This window comes from Bemisia tabaci, chromosome 7, assembly GCF_918797505.1.
Source record: "Bemisia tabaci chromosome 7, PGI_BMITA_v3".
Lineage (NCBI taxonomy): Eukaryota > Metazoa > Arthropoda > Insecta > Hemiptera > Aleyrodidae > Bemisia > Bemisia tabaci.
Window position 1 is genome coordinate 10,883,181 of NC_092799.1, and position 19,981 is coordinate 10,903,161.

The 19,981-nt window shown below is 40.3% G+C and overlaps 2 protein-coding genes across 3 annotated transcripts in view; one reads left to right on the plus strand and one right to left on the minus strand.

The window, feature by feature from the left end:
- LOC109035364 (piwi-like protein Siwi) overlaps positions 1-19,981 on the minus strand; it is a 53,455-nt gene that overhangs the window by 14,904 nt on the left and 18,570 nt on the right. The gene's annotated exons all lie outside the window — the stretch shown is intronic.
- Positions 7-2,938, plus strand: LOC140224974 (uncharacterized). The gene is made up of 4 exons (XM_072302155.1): positions 7-39; positions 1,718-1,903; positions 2,116-2,230; positions 2,559-2,938. The coding sequence occupies exons 1-3, from the start codon at positions 11-13 to the stop codon at positions 2,222-2,224; spliced, it is 324 nt and encodes a 107-aa protein (XP_072158256.1). The 5' UTR covers positions 7-10; the 3' UTR covers positions 2,225-2,230; positions 2,559-2,938.

Here is a 19,981-nt window from a genome sequence, read left to right on the forward strand (position 1 = left end):
CAGTTCAAGTATGAACGAACAATACTTGGAAAATTTCAGGTAAATCACAAATGATGAAATATCGCGTAAATAAAGGTTGTGTTACATGCATATGACCAATGTAAAAAAAAAAATTGTGTGCTCATTGCAATGTTTCAACATCTGCTATGATGTTTAATTTTTTCCCCAGAAAAAAATAACCGAAAAATAGCATTGAAATTTACCGTGAAAACTTTGTAGAAGGCAAGAAAATTCAAGGAAGATGTCAAGGCAGCAGAAAAGTACAAAAATGGGCGGAGATTTACAACGGTGCAACTATACCCTGGTAAAAATTGGCAGTAGAATCTGTGTTCCAAAATACCATTGACCAACAGCCGGCTGTAAGATTTCCAATAGCTTCTATAGCCGGCAACACAATTTCTTATAGCCTTTTATAGCCGATGGCGAGTAAGCAACAGCCTGGCGATAAAGTGTATGCTAAACGTTACTAATTACGGATGCTAGGACTTAGTGAGTTTTTGGACTACCGCTCTCTTTTTAGGCCGTAGTATCTTGATTTATTTTGCGAGGAAAGCTCCGTGCTTTTGAAGGATGCCTGCCATTCCTAATATGTTGGAGCGCCTTCAATTTCGTATGATACTGTGCAATACCTCTGGTGTGAAATAGTTGCTTCAAGCGCCGTGGTACGCTGCGGCGCGGCGCGGCGGGCGGGCAGCCAGCGCAAAACGCGCATTGGCGCCTACAAACCTAACAGGGATACTTCACGCATTGCGCAATGCGTGAAGTATCCCTGTTAGGTTTGTAGGCGCCAGTGCGCCGCCGCTCCGCTTTGTGTTAGGCTCTAATATTTAATCTCGTGGAGTCAGCGTTTTTCAACTCATGACTTTGAAATGTTTGCACACTCTGTATGGATTATTCTCATTTTAATTGATGAAAAAAATATGTAGTAAAGGAAAATATAATGTGCGTTTTGTAAATATTAAGGTGATTCCGTACAAACTTAAGGATTTACAAAGCACACGAATTTCTACACAATTTCTTATAGCCTTTTATAGCCGATGGAGAAAAAGCAACAGCCAGGCGATGAAGTGTAAAGCCCGGCGATAGGAACTACAGCCCGGCTGTATAATTTTTTATCGCTTCGTGTAGCCCGGCAGTATGATTTTTTCCACTTTCTACAGCCAGCTATATGATTTTCTATCGCCTTCGTCAGTCGGCTATAAGAACTCCCATGGTATTTTGAAACGCAGCTCCTATCGCCAATTTTTACCAGGGTAAGAGCATAGTTAACAGCTGATTTGATTCGATTTTGACCAATCGGAAGAACAAAGATACTGGTAAAAGAAAAGCGTGCCTCGGTAGAACCGAGAACATGGACACATGTATAATGGAATGGATGTATGCTCAATCAAGGAAATGGAAAGCAGTGAATTGTGTCCAGGAATAAATTAAAAATTGAAAATGATTCCATTCTACTAAACTTTGGTTTACTTTTACACCGGCTACTAAGTATGTCCGACCCAGTATTCAGAGTAAATTTGCCTTGATTCCATTACTTATTGACTTTACCCTATATGCAGAAACTTAACGAGTTTATGGTTTGATTTGGGTATTTCTTCTTCATGAATCCTTGTCCGGATATTATTTGCGCGGCTGTGGGTTTTGATACTTTCATGAATGATTTTGTTGAATTCCATTTTCATTCTAATAAATCAAATTCGTGCTATTTCACTTCTAGTCAAATGTGTAGCATATCGGAGCAAAATCGTATCGTAAGAGGACTCGATGGATTCAGTTGCTTGAATGGTCAAATTGAACGTGAGTTCAAGTCTGAGAATCAAAGAAAATCGAGCCATTCTCACTACACTAACAGAAATAACCACAGAGCAGGAGAAAGGTGGAGAAGGACTTTGAATTACGTCAGGTATGCCATTCCGTTCCTTAATTTTTTCAAGTATTGTTTAAGGGAAATCAATCAGCAGAGAGCTATGAAAATTTGAAGAATAAAAACATAATAATAATACGCATTCAAATCTTAGAGAGCAAAAAGAAACTTCTAAAAATAAGTAAATTCGTAGCTTAAGTTGATGGTTTAAATGTTGTGTATATACTCTATTCATGTCATTTATCTTTCAGGCAAAACTCATCAGACCGTTCTTACTCGAATTTTAACAAACAGTGGAATAACTTCTCCACGCCGTCTTTTAGAAATCAAAGGCGTATGAACCAAAGCGTGGAATTTTAAGTTCAGGTAAAACTGTGGCATAATTCTTTAATTATAGATAGCAGATCTGAAGTAAACGTTTCACTGAACAATGAATGATTTTTATACTGACGTGTTTTGCTAACTTTGTTGCCTATCCTATCTTATTGATATAATATATTTTTTAATGGTGATAGGACAGACAAAATTCATTCTGAGAAATAAGAGTAATCATCATTACTTGCAAATTATTGCACCAAGAGACTTGAATTTATTATTTTTTTTATCAAATCGGTTCAAGTTTGCGTGGCAAAAAAGGAACAAGCTGTTAAACAAGTAGTTCAACTCCAATAGTTTTACTCTTTTCATGTTACAGGATTTTCCTCTGATGAATCAAAGATGCGTCCATCAAGCCGATGTAAGAGTCAGAATGATCCCGTGTGGTATTTACTACTAACAATCCTTATGTATATTTATTTTATTTATCGTATAAAAAAACATGTAAATTATATCATTACTATTATATAATGTAAATATAATTGTAAATTATAATGTCGCGCCGAGGATGGAGGTCAGGGACACCTCCGAAACGCGTCCGCTCCGAAAATTGAAATAGTTTATGCAAGTGAGTGTTTTTAAAAATTGTTTTTGAAAATTTTTAAATTTTCGTAAATTTTTTAAATTTTTAAATTTGACGTACTGTAAATTATATGTCCGTACGAAAGAATATGATAATAATATCTTATCTAATTGCTCTCTGGTTTGTTAATAACTATTTTCGTTATCTACGATAGTCCGTATAGGTAAAAAGGAATGCCTCCGTTTTTCCATCGCGAACTCTGAAAATCTTGTTTCCAGACTAATTCGAAACTTTTCGAAATTCCTTTGACCCAATGTAAGAATTACTCTTATATGCTAAGGTGTATCAATACCTCAATTTGGATTGTTTGTGCCTACTTAACGCAAAGTCACTTTCTTTCAGACGATCATAACATATTCTTAACAACCCATAGTACTAAATTTTTAGCACTCCTCCCCTCCCCTCCAAAAAAAACACGAGACGCCAGTATGTGGCAACGTGTAGTTTTACGAGTCCGGACAATACCGTAAAATATTAAGCGGAGCATAGCGGGGAGGGGGAAGGCAGCGAGGGGTGCCGGAAATAGACCTCCACTAACCAGCGCGTGAAATGACTGGCCAGCATTATAAAAAGTTAATTGCAGTGAAAAGTTAGATTCGCGAAACGGCGCAAAGGAGCGACCCCACCCGCGGGCCGGAAGCCGGTTAAAGTACCAAAAGCTGGCACGAACGATTTTTCAGACGAGGGTTCTCCCGACTGCCCTCTCCTGCGCTTTCACTGCGTTGCCGAGAAGGGAAGAACACGTGCCAATCTGCGAAAAAATGCAACACAATCGGAGAGACCGCGTTCAAAGTGATCAATTTTAAAACCTCATTTACACTGAAAAACACTGAAAAACGCTGAAAACGCTGAAAAACACACATTTCTTAACACAGCAAAAGGAAGTTACGGGCTTTATTCACATACCATCCGTTCCGAGCTCAAAGGCCGAAAGTTCCCGGTGCTGGAGCCGTAGCTTCGATTATTCCGGGTGCTATGCCCGGAACTTTCGGCCTCTGAGCCAGGAACGCGGACGGTATGTCTATATAGCCCGTAATCACGGCTTCCACGGCCGGAGTTTTTTTTCAGTGAACTTTGTCAAACTTTAGAGTGAGAGAGCACTTACTCAATAAGCATGGTAATCATTGGCAAGGCCATTTGGAAGTATTTATACCAAAATGAACTATGTGAAAAATAATTAAATCAAAAGAAGCTGTTTGTATATTTTGAATTGGTTCATTCATCTTCACATGGTACCTTTTAGCTTAATTGCGTCCATTTCATTATCCCCAAAGTGTCAAGAATGTGTTTGAGACATTTTCGGCAAGTTTACGTTATTTTCATTGAATGAATGAGTGAATCTAATTTTGTTCCTTCTTTTTTTTTAACAACATGGTTCATTTAGGGAAAAACTAAACTTGGATAATTGAAGGGGAATATGGTCTCAGGGTCGAAAACTAAAACTGAGTACATGGGCGGAAGAAAGGCATCAGGCTTAAGCATATTTTAATGTAGAGCAGACTCTATAATTTTTCATATCCTACAAATTATTTGCTCAAATTGTATAGCTACTTGTAAAAAAAAGTTGAGCTGGATAAGCAGATTTCAAGGGAGGAAACTTGGACATTTTTTGGAACCTAGGGGTTCATAATTTTGAACTTGCCTCCATTGTCCCTCTCGATTTGTAATCAAGTGTCAGTGTTTATCTCTCGATCAATGATTTTTTAAGGTTCGTAACGTCACAACCGGACTACATTTTGCAGTATGGATTTCACCAACAAAATCACCAATAGCTGCATTAAAAAACTGATGGCACAATAGGTATATGATCTCTAAAATGAGTAAGAAATATTAGTTCCGAATTGCAAAATATTGTCCCATTTGAGATACTCATTTCTTGACTTTAGCTATTCAATTCTACATAACAAAAGCCAATGGTGAAACTTCTAAATCACATATCTCCTTTGCCGTGTTTCAAAATCCCCGTTCCCTTTTTATTTTTTTGAAGGAGAACAAATGGACGTATTTCTGTCAAACGGAACTATGTGCACTATGACGTGAGCCGTGTTATAAATTTATTCTCATGGGTCTCAGGGCTCATGGCTTAATGCACATAGTTCCGTCTGATAGATATACGTCCAAATCAACATTTATCTTTGAAGTTTTCACCGAACATTCTTCGCAAAGAGAAGAAAATTCAAGGACGTTTTAAAGAAATGATGCTGAATAGTTCTCCATTGAAAAAATAAAGAACGACAGCAAGTCTGAAACGTCACAAACTGAGATACGTGGTTTGGGAAATTAACCATAGAATTTCCTCTTCTTCCGAGAAAAATAACCACAGTTTCCTCTTAATTTGACAACGGACGAGTCCGGCTCTTAAACCAGAGTGCGCAAAAAGCTAAACGTCATGGTACGAAGAGTGGGTTTTGAAGCGCGCATGTTGATACGTTTAATTCGTCGCCCTTCTGACGTAAGAACGTATCTCAATTCCCGCGTGACCCTTGTGCTCCGTATAATTGTTTGCTTTCCGGGGCTCGTGCCCTTGTGTCAGGGGGGCGACGGATTGTGGGATGTGGGCATGCAGAGTGGGCAGAGGACGTGCAGGAACCGTGAGGCTTTTGAGATGCACGCTACCGTAAAAAATCAAAAAAAGGGAGAGACTTGCTCTCCCGGAGTCAGTGCACCGGACAGCTGAAACCAGCCGTGCTAAATCTACTTCACAAGATCTGAAAGTGTAGATGCTCAAGCCTACCAAGTCTCTTCTCCGACGACCCCTGGAGTCCGTAAGATTACTTGCAAGCGATGGTCCACCGGGGATAACCATATCACGTTTTGCCATCGCTCAATTCTTATGCTGGTGATGAGATGAAAAAATGACAGCCGCATGCGGGATTTTTCACCACTCCGTACTCCAGGGAAAGGACGTAACTTCAGGATGCAAAACAAGTGAGGGATGAGTGAATTTAGAAGTGAGGAATTAGGTTACAAATTCTCCAGGAAGCGCAAGGGTTGCGGAAACTATTCGACCAATAAGAACGAAAGCTGTTTATCAACGTGGCGTATCCTTGTGTTCCACACTGGAAAAAAAAGTAGCTTGGATCTAGACTCTTGAAAACATTGACAGGAAAAAATACTCTTGAATCAATCGAGAACCAAGCCTCTTAATTCAAGCAGATTTCCTTTTGATTCAAGCAATCATCCGATTGAATCAAGAGTATTTTTTTCTTGTCATTGTTTTCAAGAGTCTGGACTTTAGATCCAAGCCACTTTTTCTTTCCAGTGCGATCTTAGAAAAAGGTACCTAGAAAAACTCAAAATTGAGATACTGGCTCTACGACCTGAACTATAGTGTTTAAAAATGACTTTGGTACACGACACACTCAGAATTGATCATCAAACCGAGCAAGAGGTTAATGATGATTTGAAGCTCGTAAGAAAAGAGAAGGAAATAATTTTCAGAGTTAACTCCCTGGTAAAAATTGGCAGTAGAATCTGTGTTCCAAAATACTAGAGACCTACAGCCGGCTGTAAGATTTCCAATAGCTTCTATAGCTGGCTGCACAATTTCCTATAGACTTGTATAGCCGATGGCGATTAAGCAACAGCCAGGCGATGAAGTGTATGCTAAACGTTACTAATTACGGATGCTAGGACTTAGTGAGTTTCTGGACTACTGCTCTCTTTTTGGGCCGTAGTATCTTGATTTATTTTGTGAGGAAAGCTCCGTACTTTTGATGGATGCCTGCCATTCCTAATATATTAGAGCGCCTTCAGTTTCGTATGATACTGTGCAATACCTCTGTTGTGAAATAGTTGTTTCAAGCGCCTTGGCTCGCTGCAGCGCATTGGCGCCTACAAACCTAACAGGGATACTTCACGCGTTGCGCAATGCGTGAGGTATCCCTGTTAGGTTTGCAGGCGCCAGTGCGTCGCCGCTCCGCTTTGTGTTAGGCTCTAATATTTAATCTGGCGGAGTCAGCGTTATTCAACTCATGATGTTGAAATGTTTGCACATCCTGTATGGATTATTCTCATTTTAATTGATGGAAAAAAATATGTATTAAAGGAAAATATAATGTGTGTTTTGTAAATATTGAGGTGGTTCTGTATCAAACTTACTGATTTCCAAAGCACACGAATTTCTACACAATTTCTTATAGCCTTTTAAATCGATGGCGAAAAAGCAACAGCCAGGCGATAAAGTGTAAAGCCCGGCGATAGGAACGATATCCCGGCTGCATAATTTTTTATCGCTTCGTATAGCCCGGCCGTATGATTTTCTCCGCATTCTACAGCCAGCTATATGATTTTCTGTAACCTTCTTTATCCGGCTATAAGAAATCCTATGGTATTTTGAAACGCAGCTCCTATCACTAATTTTTACCAGAGCTGTTCATATGATAACGTGCGCCTTGTATTGAGAACTCAAAAGTGCGTTACATGAGGGAGAGGGGAGTTCGAAGGTACGGTTATGTAAGGCTGTGATTAGCATTCAGCTCTGCTTTTCCACAAATTTTAAGATCTAAAATTGACGGGGGGTGGTAATTTTGCACCCAAAATTCTTCCCAAAACGCCAATTTAAGGAAAAAATTAGGATCAAACGAGACGATCAAAAATGAGGATCAAACTAGGATCAAATCTGACTTGCATAATGCGTTACGAAAGAACTAAAAAAAACAGATTTTCAGCGATACTTATTTCATGAACTGCTCCCAACTCCTGATTTGAGCACAAATCGTAAACATCTGCGTTTAATCACGAGGGAAATAAACGCAAATATACCGCACGTTGAAACTAGTTTTAGAGGAATTTTGGGAAACATGGCCTGACCGCTAATGGGTGCCTCTGCGAGAGCTAAATATTAAGCGAATAGTTACGCTGTAAATTAGTGGAGTATTAAAAAATTCGGTGCAGTGGACCGGCTCCAAACTATTAAATGACCAAAAAGTTCACAAGTGGTGTTTAAACTTTCGTGCACATTATAAGCGACCGCGCGTGGGGGAGACTGATCGCAGTTCCAAATTATGGGGGGCTCATGAGGGGGGAAGGAACAGGGTGGAGGGGGGTATAGGCGTCCACATCTCTCTTGTTGCCGTTTTTGGTGATTTAATGTGATTTATCCTCCCGCTTCTACGCGACAAAGCTCTAGGTTTTTCCGACTTTTCTTGCACAAAATATTCTATCACAAAGAAACCTAAACAGCAAACTAACTTAGTGGTAGTATGTGCGAAAGTTGTGAAATGTCACGCTATGCGTTTCAAAAACAAGATGACTGTTGTGAAAGATCTGAATTTTGATCATTTATTTGGATGATAAATGGGATGGTTTTAGTCCGCTTGTGAAAACTGCACTATGCTGCTTTCCACATGAAACGAAAAAAAAATAAAAATACTTTTAAATCTCGGATTTAATATTTGAGAGCTTTTTAAGATAATGCACTAAAAATATCTGATACGTCTTCACCCGAGGGGCTTGGAGGACAAGACGTATAAGTGCAGTTTTTGAGAAAATTGAGATATTAATGATTCCAAGTAAAACCAGTCCTAATACATATTGTATGAAATATTTGCTCACAAATTTCAATTTTTAAGCATAAACAAGTCAGTTTGAACTTGAGTATCAAGCAACAACACCTGAGGCGCAAAGCGTTACGGGAAGGTTGGAATTCAGGTGGATTTAAGGTGGACAATTCAGGAAAATCTCAGGAACTTTTGAGATTTTCCTGAATTTTTTCCGGAACTTTTGAAATTCCTGTAGTGCATCTGATCTTTTGCATTTTCCGGAACTTTTGAAAAAATCTATAGAGAATCCCGGAACTTTTGACGGTCATGGATTGGGAGATATTGTAACAAAAAAGTTTCGAATCCCGGAACTTTTGACGGGCATGGAATGGGAGCACTGGTATACTTTCACTGCTTGTTTTAAGATTCCTATCAATTGATTAGAGAACCCGCAACGATTTGGCAACGCCGCGCAGGAATTAGCCGGGCATCTGCATGAGCGGCCCGGGGTGGTGCGGACGGGAGCGGGGCCAGGGCGGCCTTTAATCTTAGGAGCCGGCCATTAGGTATAAAAACGGCGGAGATTAATATCAACGGGCGGAAGTTGGCCGACTCGCGCCGCGCCCGGAATTTCCGCAACTTGCGAAACTTTCCGTCACAGACCGTCCGACCGGCTTATGCAGATTCGGGAGCGCGCTCGGCCCGGCGAATCCCGAATTTTTGCTCTCTTCCGCAACAGTTCCGCGTTATCTCGGGCCCGCGAGGTCATTACTGCCGTGCTAAGGAAGAACGCCGTATAAACATTCGAGAGTTGCCAAATTTCCTTTGATGAAATTTTTATTTTTGAGGAAGTTATGCATATTTCCCCTTTAAAGTTTCAGAATCTTAGGTAAAATAGTGAATTAAATTATCCGAAAATTGGGAGGGAAATATTCATAAATTTACCAGGAATTCACGTTAAATGAAAGGAAATTTAGCAACGCCTGCAGGTTCATACGGCGTTTTCCTTGGCACGGCAGATTACTTGATCCTCCATCACCGCTGCGTTACGGTGAACAGCCCTAAGTGCATTTTGGCGAGAGCCGTCAGGCCCATTAAGGTACGTGTCAGCTGCGGTTCACGGTACAGTGGACTTACTGTTGAGTCGCGGAGCGCTGGAGATCAGCTCTGCCGTGGTGAGGAAGAACGCCGTATGAACATTCGAGCGTTGCCAAAATTCCCCGGATAGAACATGATTTTTGAGACAAGTTGGACCGCGTTAAACAGAAAGGAACCAAGCCACATCAGCTATTGCCAAATTTAACGGCGAAATTTCATTTTTTACGAGAGAACGTCTATGCAGATTTCTTTGAAAATTTTAAGGAATTTGCTTTGTATTATGGAGAAAATTCTCTGAAATCTGCACAAAATTCCGCACAACCATTTTCATGTAAAAAATTAAATTGCCCGATTAAATTTGGCAATAGCTGATGTGGCTTGGTTCCTTTCTGTTTAACGCGGTCCACTTGATCCTCCATCACCGCTGCGTTACGGTGAACAGCCCTAAGTGCATTTTGGCGAGAGCCTTCAGGCCCATTAAGGTACGTGTCAGCTGCGGTTCACGATGCAGTGGACTTACTGTTGAGTCGCGGAGCGCGGTAGATCAGCTCTGCCGTGGCGAGGAAGAACGCCGTATGAACATTCGAGAGTTGCCAAATTTCCCCGGATAGAACATGATTTTTGAGGAAAGTTATGCATATTTTTCTTGGAAATTTTCAGATTAATTTTCAGATGTAATGTATTTTGTCCTGCCGCGTATTTATGATCCATATAGCCCGCATTACCATTCAATGGACGTATTTCCGTCAAATGGAACTATGTGCTTTATGACGCATGTCTGTTATGCATATATTCTTACGCTGCCGTGCTGAGGAAGAACGCCGTATGAACATTCGGGAGTTACCAAATTTCCTCCGATAGAATGCTTATTTTTAAGGAAAGTTGCAAATACGTATTTTTCCTTGAAATTTTCAGGAACGTTAGGTGAAATTGCGAACAAAATAATCTGAAAAATTTGAAGACACATTTCCAACTCCCCCCAATTAATTCGTCTTTTATCGGAGGGAATTTGGCAACGCCTGATGGATTCTACGGCGTTTTTTCCGTAGCATGGCAGAGCTCAGTTGAGCTTTGCCGCGGTCGGTGAGGCCCCAGTCCCAAGTATCTCGGATTATCCGATGTTTGAACTGGTCCGCGTTAACCAGAAAGGAACCAAGCCACGTAGCTATAGCCAAATTGATTGGGCAGTTTAATTTTTTACATGAAAACGGTTATGCGGATTTTTGTGCAAATTTCAGTGAATTTCTTGCATTGTGAGAAGCAAATCCTTAAAATTTTCAAAGAAATCCACACAAACCTTCTCTTGTGAAAAATTGCATTGCCCGGTTAAATTTGGTAATGGCTAATGTGGCTTGGTTCCTTTTTGCTTAACGCGATCCAACTGAGCTACACCCATCGGTTCCTCGTATACCCTTTTGCAGGGCCGGATTTAGGGGGTGGCCACATGGGCTGCGGCCCATGGCGGCGAAGTTAGAGGGCCGCAAATTTTGCAATGTTTTTGTAGGTTTAAAAAAAAATCGGATTCAGAAAAAAAATTACAAACAAGAGAAGGCAACAAAATCTCTAATTTCCTGAGAGTATAGTAATTTCTAATTTTGTCGTCAATCGGTGATACAAGAAACAGCACCTTTAGTTACAAAAGAAACCGAACACGCAATTTGGCCTGGAGCGGCGCGGCGCAGAGAGAAATGATGACGAGGACTTGAGATGAAAAGGAGAAGCCCTCGGCGCGGCGCGCGGCGGTCGGCATGTAACACATATTAGCGCCTACAAGACTGCATGAATACTTCACGCATTGCGTCAAACTCAGTGCGTTCAGCAGCGGTCGGCGTGAGACGCATAGCGCCTACAAGACTGCATGAATACTTTCGAACACCGAACACAGTGTAGCAGCGCTGCGCGGCGGCGGAAGTTAAAATGATTAAAAAAAATTTATGTTTGTTCTTTCATAATTTACTCGTTCATTTCTTATAATTGGAAGGCCTTGTCCACGCAGAGATAGGTTTACGAAACTCAGGTAACTTTAGCACAAAGCTCGCCGTGGACTTTTTCCAGTAGTGTTGACAGGGCTTTCGCAAAAAAAAAAGTGTCCAACACGAGTTAACGCATCTTATGCACCCCTTCCCTTCCGTCACGTTCACTTGATGGTTTTTACTGATGTTTCAAAACGAATGAGAAGGAGGCGGCAAATTACAGGCGGCCCGTGGGCGGCAAAATACAGGCGGCCCATGGGCGGCAAGTGCGTAAATCCGGCTCTGCTCTCTTATATAACCCTTTTATGGAGCTATCCATTCGTTTCTTCTGCCTCTGCTTCTTCCTCTTCTTTCTTAAGGTTATTCATTACGTTTTTTTGCGTCACCGAACTGGTGTGCCATATATCGCATCGATTAAATCAAAATACTCTGCAGATTTTGAATTATTAGTAAAAAGGAGACCGATTGCCTCTGCGAACGATGAGCCTAAAGAGTCATTCTAAACCAGAAAATTGGTAAAATTCAGAGGAATGAAAGTAAGATCCTTTCTGTAAATAAACCTCATCCGTTACAGAAATCATTAACTGTATGAATGCAAGTTTTTTCTCAACAAGGATCCTGCTTTTATTTCTCTATATTTTGCAATTTTCTGGTTTAAAAGTTCATGCGCAGGGATAATCGCTTTTTTTTGCTAAAAATTTAAAACCTGCTGAGAGTTTGACATAATCGATGTGATACATAATTGCACGCCAGTTCGACCACCCAAGGGACTGTGACGGATCACATTAAGAAGGAAAACAGGAAAAATAGGAAGAAGTGCCTTTTGAGAGACGTTCATGTTCAAATTTCTCGTTTCAAAAAGGATTTATTATAATCAAAGATTTGTGATGAAAGAGAACGATTCTTGGCATGCTCCTCCGTTCCTAAGAAGAGCCCCATTAGCCTACAAATATGAAAATATTTGGGTATTTAGTAGTGCAATATGAACGTTCCCAAACCTTTAAGTTGGGCAATTTCCGAAACAAACGACAGCGTTGTAATTATAAATTAGAAAGAGATGCTTGTAACTTCATTAGCTACTTTTCCGCGATAAAAAGGAATTATCATTTTTTCCAAACTGTCCATTTCTCGAATCTAACGGTTCACTCTTGAAAGTAACATATTCGCAGGTATGCCATTCTATAAAAATAATCCAATAAAGGTACTCCTTTGCCACTTAACGTGGTCCATAGTTTCATTTAACCCAAAGACGATGGGGTCCATAATCACCCTCGCACCGGAAAGAAACCGTGCTATCTCCAAAAACTCTCCGGGGCTCTAGACGGATCGCGCTTGCCGGCCGCCCGATGGCCCCTTAAATTTTATGGCGTCCGAATAGAACCCCCGCGGGCGGAAATGCGTAAAAAATGAGGCGATACCGTGATCATAAGTTTACAGGAACACTGGCCCGGGCTTTAATGTAATTGAAATCGAGAATGTTGAACAAATTCCAGCCCACCGCACTGTGGATCGAAAGATGGGAGAGGCTTGGACAGGAGGCATCGCGATGGCTGAAGCGCGAAGCCACGTATCTCCGTCGCAATGGACCACTAGACAAGGTACGAATTAAAGGATTCTGATACATGTTTCTTTACCAAAATTTCACGCAAAACACGATTCGCGCAACGAAAATGACTGAAACCAACTCCTAACGAAGATATTAACGTTTTTATTTCACATTGGTTGCGAGGAATTTTAACTGCCCGCTCACAAGAAACTCAAAGCTCTTTGTGAGTCAAATCGCGCACTACAACGGTTTCAGCTATCTTCTCAATCGAGCAATGTTCATTTTCCACCCAGTGTTGTTCAAACTATTAGAAATTTGCTTTAGCTGAGCCAAAGCGTCAAGATTAAGGTTGCTTGATTTTTATATCGCAGAGACTGTCATGATAACGTTTAGCGCGCGATGTGAATCACGTAGAGCATTGAGTTTTCATGAGTGGGTGGTTTGAATTCATGCATCAAGAATTATTAAATATCTTCGTAAGGAATTGATTTCGGCAATTTTCGCTGTGCGCATCGTGTTTTACGTTCAATTTTGATTAAGAAGCTTGTATCAGCATGCTGAAGTTCGTACCTTGTCTAGTGGTCCATTTTTTAAAATCTCTGCTCCTATTCTACTTTTTCGAGGACAAATACGTCAATTGAACCGATTATTTTCCAAATCACGTGAGCACCAATATCTATTATGGTGGAAGAGGGGTCAATTTTTCTTTCTTCTCTGCAGTGGTATATTCAATCGTGTCTGATTTCAAAATAGCCCTCCGAAAGAACGCACATTTTTTTGAATTCAAAAATCGTCAACAAAGCGAATGAAACGGTTTTCTTGTTTTTCTCGCATTCGCAATTTTGGAACGTGATTGGACGTGATTTGGAAAAGAGTCCAATTACGAAGCTTCAAATGTCTACGGAAGATTCTGTCGATAGAGAAGAAAAATCAAGCATGTTTTAAAAAAATTGAATTGACTAGATATCCCCTGAAAAAATAAAGTCTGACAGGAAATCTGCAACGTCGTGAACGAAGATACGTGGTTTCGCACTTTGGTTACTGATTTGCGTGGGAATTCAGAGGTTTTTCAAGAAAATTTAAATTTGGCATTTTGTCTCGCATGAAAATCTCTTAAATGGGCTTTCATAGACAATGCACGAATTAAAGCAGTACTCAACATATTTGGAAGAATTCATGCTAAAAGGAATTATGTCACACGCAAACACATATGCGCATAGTTCCTTTTAGCAGAAATACGTCCATTTTATCTTCAAATTATTAGGAGGAAAAAGAATCACAAAATGGGAAGTCTGGATATTACTTCTGAACACGATATCAGTATCAGTGTGTCAATTATCATCATTGTCAAAAGACAATAATATACAAATGACGTCATTTGTATAATCTAACTTACATTTGATCTAAAATACTCCCTTATTGCAAACTGTAGTGTAACTGTCAACTTTATATGGTGAAATTCAGAAAAGCTTCAGAAAAACACGTGATAATTTTCACCCAGGGCACCGTGAGAATCTACTAACACGGTTTTCAACCGAACGCGCCTTCAATTTCGATGATACTCTACTCATTGCCGCAGAGGTAGTTTAGTTGCATGACCTAACCGAACCCAACCATAACTGACTCAGTTCATCACACCGAAAATATATGTTATCGTATTATCGTGTTATTTTGGATTTCAAAAGTGTATCTGGGCATGAGACAAAGGTAGTTTTAAAAATGAGTCGGGAGCAGTAATTCCTGATTGTAAAATTAAGTCCAAACGCAAATAGCACTTACCACCTTTATCCATGTAGCAGTTATTTCGATGAGTTGCGATTTGATCGGGGAATGAAACGCAATTTTATCGACGTCGAGTTATTGCAATGTTGTCGGATAAAAAATTGCGATAAATTGCGATTTCATTGCATATATTTACGATAAAATCGTGATTTTATCGACGGCGATTTATCACAATATTGTCGAGCAAAAAATCGTGATAAACTGCGAGATAAAATTTTGATTTTGCCGAACACAATTTTATTTCTATAAAATTGCGGCAAGATTGAGGGCAATTGTTCAGATTTTGAAGATCCTGGCGCTTTTATCCACCCGTAGAATTGCCAAACGGCACACCTAGGCCCTCCTCTAGTAGTTATTGAGCGTTCCTTATTTGTTGTGTATAACATTGAGTTTTCTTTATTTTAATTGGACCGCGTTAAACAGAAGGGAACCAAGCCACATCAGCTATTGCCAAATTTAATTGGGCGAATTAATTTTTCATATGAAAACGGTTGGTCGGATCTTCGTGGAAATATCAGTGAATTTTCTCCATAGTACGAAGCAAATTCCTTAAAATTTTCAAAGGAAGCCGCACAAACGTTCTCTCGTAAAAAATTGACTTGCCCAATTAAATTTGACAATAACTGATGTGGCTTGGTTCCTTTCTGTTAAACGCGGTCCAATTAGTGCTGATAATAGATACTTATTTTCTCTTGTTACCGCTCTTGTCCAGTCCTGTTGTATTTTACTCTTATTTCTCTTGGATTTCTGCTCTTTCCTTTTTTTTTAATGTGTTTATGGAGGAATAATAAAAAAAGAAGCGATTTTATCGTAAAAAAATCGTAAAAAAAATCGCAAGTGAATTTCAAAATATCGCGATTTTTCCGTTCAAAAATGCCACCCGGGCACTAGTGTGAAAGAAGTGCGTTGAAATAAATTCAAGGCACGGTATCAATTTTCGAACGGAAGTCTGCTTTTCAGCATGGGGTTGATTCACTTTCAAGGTTGCAATTTTTCATGAAAAATAAAATCTTGAAATTTCGCGTGAAATATTTCATAAAATTTCAGAAATTTATGAAAGATTTTGAAAAATACTAGTTCCTTATCATGTTTTGCAATATTTAAAAATTGTGACTTTCTTCTATTTTCGTGTGTTTTAATGCGAGTTGCATACTCTAGTCCCTGAAAAATATGGAATAATTCACAGTCTCGTGAGATTCACGGAAATTTCCAATCTTTCATATTTTTCATTTCACGCGTGCAACCCTGTTCACTGTGCGCCGGGCGGGGTGAAAGAGGGTACGTTGCGCGGGGACGGGGGCGGCATGGGGAGGGGGTTATCAGGAGCCGGATCGTTTATTGGCAATTGAGCGTTCCTTCGACCCCGAATAAATATGTAGCATGTTGATTTAATAAGTAGTTAACTTGATTTTACCGCGAGTAATTCTCGATGGGCAGAGTTCATTCATCCTCTCGCTCCGCTCCTGAAAGACGTCTGGGGTAGTGAGCCACGGAACCTTCTGTGCAATCGAGTTGCATGGCTCACGAGAAGTCGACCTTTATTTGCCTCAAGTTTTAGTTCGTATGTGAGCTCTGTTTCCTCTGCGATCTTAGGAGGAGCGGAAGTGAGTCAAATTTATTCACAGGGCTCCGTTCCGTGATCTTGCATGTACGAGAAGTCGCAGTCGGAAAGTCCGAATCAGGAACTACTGCTTCCGACTCATTTTTAAAACGACCTTTGTCTCATGCCTAGATACTTTTTTGAAATCCAAAATGATACGATAACATATATTTTTTTAGCACGCGGGTATAAGCACTGGAAAAAAACACATTGGATCTAGAGTCCAGACTCTTAAAAACATCGACAAGAAAAAACAGTCTTGATTCAATCGGATTTTTGCTTAAATCAAGAACCAAGCCTCTCAATTTGAGCGGACTTCCTTTTGATTTAAGCAAAAATCTGATTGAATCAAGAGTATTTTTTCTTGTCAATGTTTTCAAGCGTCTGGACTCTAGATCCAATGTGTTTTTTTTTCCCAGTGAAGGATACTTCACGGGGTGTCTCAAAAGTTCCCTGACTGATGTTCTAGTTTTGAAACTAAATTGACTATTAGCTGATCGTGGTCTTATTTTAAAGTTTCATTACTTCTCATGAGACCAAAATCATCTCTTTTGCTTGAAAATTGGCGCAGATATGAGAGTTTAAATGGAAGGTCGAGTAAAACTGCTGCCCAAAGATATTACGCAATCGACTCATTTAAAAATAAGGAGTTAAAAGAGTATTTTAATTGAAACTGGAAAATAATCCTTAGTAATGGTGGAATCAATCAGGCAATGATGTCTAATTGTCATCATGTCGATGTTACAGTCAATAATGAAATAAGCAAACTTTAAAGCATAGGCAGATCTAGTCTCTTCGAAAGAGGGAGAGGAGGTATGGGGGTCTGGGATGTCTCATTCAGAAATTTTTTGAAATATTAAAACATCTAATATGCAGTTTGAGTCGAATTCTCATGAATAAGTCCCTTTTCCCCTCCTCCGCTCAATCCCTCTTTCTTTCTTCCTTCCCGTTGTTTCCTCCTTTTATCCGCCCCCTTGATCCGCCTTTGCCACCGAGTATCAAAATGCTCTCTCCATCTTTAGAGGTATCAATTAGTCCGTACTAGAGATGTATCATAAAAATGGGGAATTTGCATGCAAATTTGTTATTGCCTCATCTGAAAGTGCTTAAAGTGCTTTTACAATTTTTTTTTTCTGATATGGGAAATAGTATAAAAATAGATTTAAAAGTGAAAAAATGCACCTCCTCGTGACGTCATCTGGCAGCATTTTCCATTTAAACACATGTATTTAGCAGGTTAGATAATTTTGTCATATCTTCTCTAATAATTGTTCAATTCATGAACCAAGGGTATCCTCATGTTCAGTTACCTCAGTAGTTTCCACTTAAGGTGATTCGATGGACGCAATATTTTGTGTCAAAACGGAATGCGATATATCGCATCAATTGGTTCCATTTTTTCAGCTACTCGTCATTTTTCTCCAATTTTGAGATCGCAATTCTGTTGTCAGGGGATTTAAGCACTCACTTACCTACCAATTTTAACAAAGAAATTCAACGTAATAAAGGCGTGGTTTTTTTTAGAGAGAAAATATCGCATTCGATACTGATATCGAAACTGCACTCGAATGCGATATTTTCTCTCTAAAAAAAACCACGCCTCTATTACGTTGAATTTCTTTGTTAAAATTGGTAGGTAAGTGAGTGCTTAAATCCCCTGACAACAGAATTGCGATCTCAAAATTGGAGAAAAATGACGAGTTGCTGAAACAATGGAACCAACTGATGCGATATATCGTATGCCGTTCTAACACAAAATATGGCGTCCATCGCACCACCTTAAACACGAAATTCATCAAATTTCAGACACCTGCAAATTCTGTATTCGACAGGTTCCCAGTGTAAAAGCGTTACACAATTTGAACAACCCGCTGAAATAATCCAAAATTAAAGTGTATTCGTCCCGGTTGGAGGCATCAAAACAACCCCCGCTAAATGGGTCCATTTCGAATCCGACTCACGTCCGGCTTTTAATTCTCACGGAGGAGCCGGAGCAGGAATCGCTAGTTCCCGACGGCGCCGCGGGATTTATTGCGGCGCTAGCGGGCGGGCCGGAAAACGGGTTGATTAACGGAAAAGTGTGTTTGATGTTTTCGTAATTGTTCGCTGAAATCATTTATAATTAACGTTGCTTTCAGTGCCAGTTTTATGAGCGGCTCCTCCGCGGCGGACGCTACAAATCATCCCCGCTGCTCCTCACAGGGCGGCCTGCGACCGGAGCGGGTGGGCGGAGAGAGCGCTCTCTCGCGGTCGCTGCCGGCGACTTTCCGATTAAAGGGTTATTATTCGGAACTGCAGCGGCACTCTGCGGTCAGATCTGTGGCTCTAGAGTCCCTTTATACTGAGAGTCAAGACAATGTGAATACATTTCTGATTGGTTCCCGTATTTTAGGCCTTCGCTGTGTCACAAACGGGAATAAAGATTACATTTTCACCGATTGCAAAGATTATATTCTGGAATGGACCAGAGAATTATGGGTTCGGCAAGGAAGAAACGGAATGAAAGAAGGAACGGAGAAAGGAATTTGAGAATGGGCCGATCAAAGATTACAAAAAACGTTCAATTTCTGTAATCTTTATTCCCGTTTGTGACTTCATGAGGGGGTGTTGTCTTGACTCTCAGTATAAAGGGACTCTATGTGGCTCCGTTGCGCTTAGTGCCTCTATCATTAAGATACAATTGATGAGCAGGTAGAAAAGGGAGTACAAATTTGAGTCCCCTCTGAGAGTTAAGACAATGTGAATCCATTTCTGATTGATAACCGTATTTTAGGCCTCCACACAGTGTCACAAACGGGAATAAAAATTAAATTTTGGCCAATTGCAAAGATTATCATCTGGAATGGACCGAGGACTCACGGGTTCCACAAGGATCAAACGGAATGAGAGAAGGAAACTTCTTAAACTGCATCTAATGCATCACAAATTTATTTTGTAGCTTCTATAAAAAAATAGAGTACCAATTTCTTTTCAAAATTTTAAAGTTTAGGGAATCCATTTTTCAAAAAACGATACAACTAATGAAATTTTGCAAAATCATGGCACAGGGAAAGATTCAACTTTTAAAACCCCGAAAATATTTTGTTACGAATTCGTAACGCTATGCCATAGATGGTTAACTTCCGCCGCCGCGACGCGCTGACTGCGTGAAGTATTCCTTCCGTCTTGTAGGCGCTATGCGTTTCACGTCGACCGCTGCTGAGCGCACTGTGTTTGACGCAATGCGGGAAGTATTCATGCAGTCTTGTAGGCGCTAATATGTGTTCTTTCTCACCTCAAAATTTAGGGAATCCAGATTCGCTCTGTAGCCGGCCCCGCGCGTTCTGGTAGCCTTTCATTAACAACTCCGGGAGAAAACGCTTTGGACTGTACTTTCCAATTTAGAACTCGAATTTCTAGCCGAGCCGTGAAAACACTCATCTGCATAGGGATCCAATGGTGCATACGTCGTTTCTAAACTGCGCCAGATACTGCAGTTCCAAAACGCGAAATGCAGTCCGTTCGTCTTCGATTTTTCCACGAACAACGGCAATCGTGCATCGGCTAATGTTAAAGACGAAATGTTTTCGAGATCCCTTAACCAACACCCCCTCTCCCCTGCTATCCTCGTAAATCACAACTTCGACAAAAAGTCCATCTTCCTAGAGGAGATGATAAAGTTCCTCGCGGTGGCCAAC

Bases quoted from the DNA above. Each gene is read 5' to 3' on its own strand.
- LOC140224974 (XM_072302155.1), top strand. From the start codon at position 11: ATGAACGAACAATACTTGGAAAATTTCAG. The intron at 40-1,717 runs GTAAATCACAAA...TTTCACTTCTAG, and splicing joins CAATACTTGGAAAATTTCAG to TCAAATGTGTAGCATATCGG. The intron at 1,904-2,115 runs GTATGCCATTCC...TTTATCTTTCAG, and splicing joins AGGACTTTGAATTACGTCAG to GCAAAACTCATCAGACCGTT.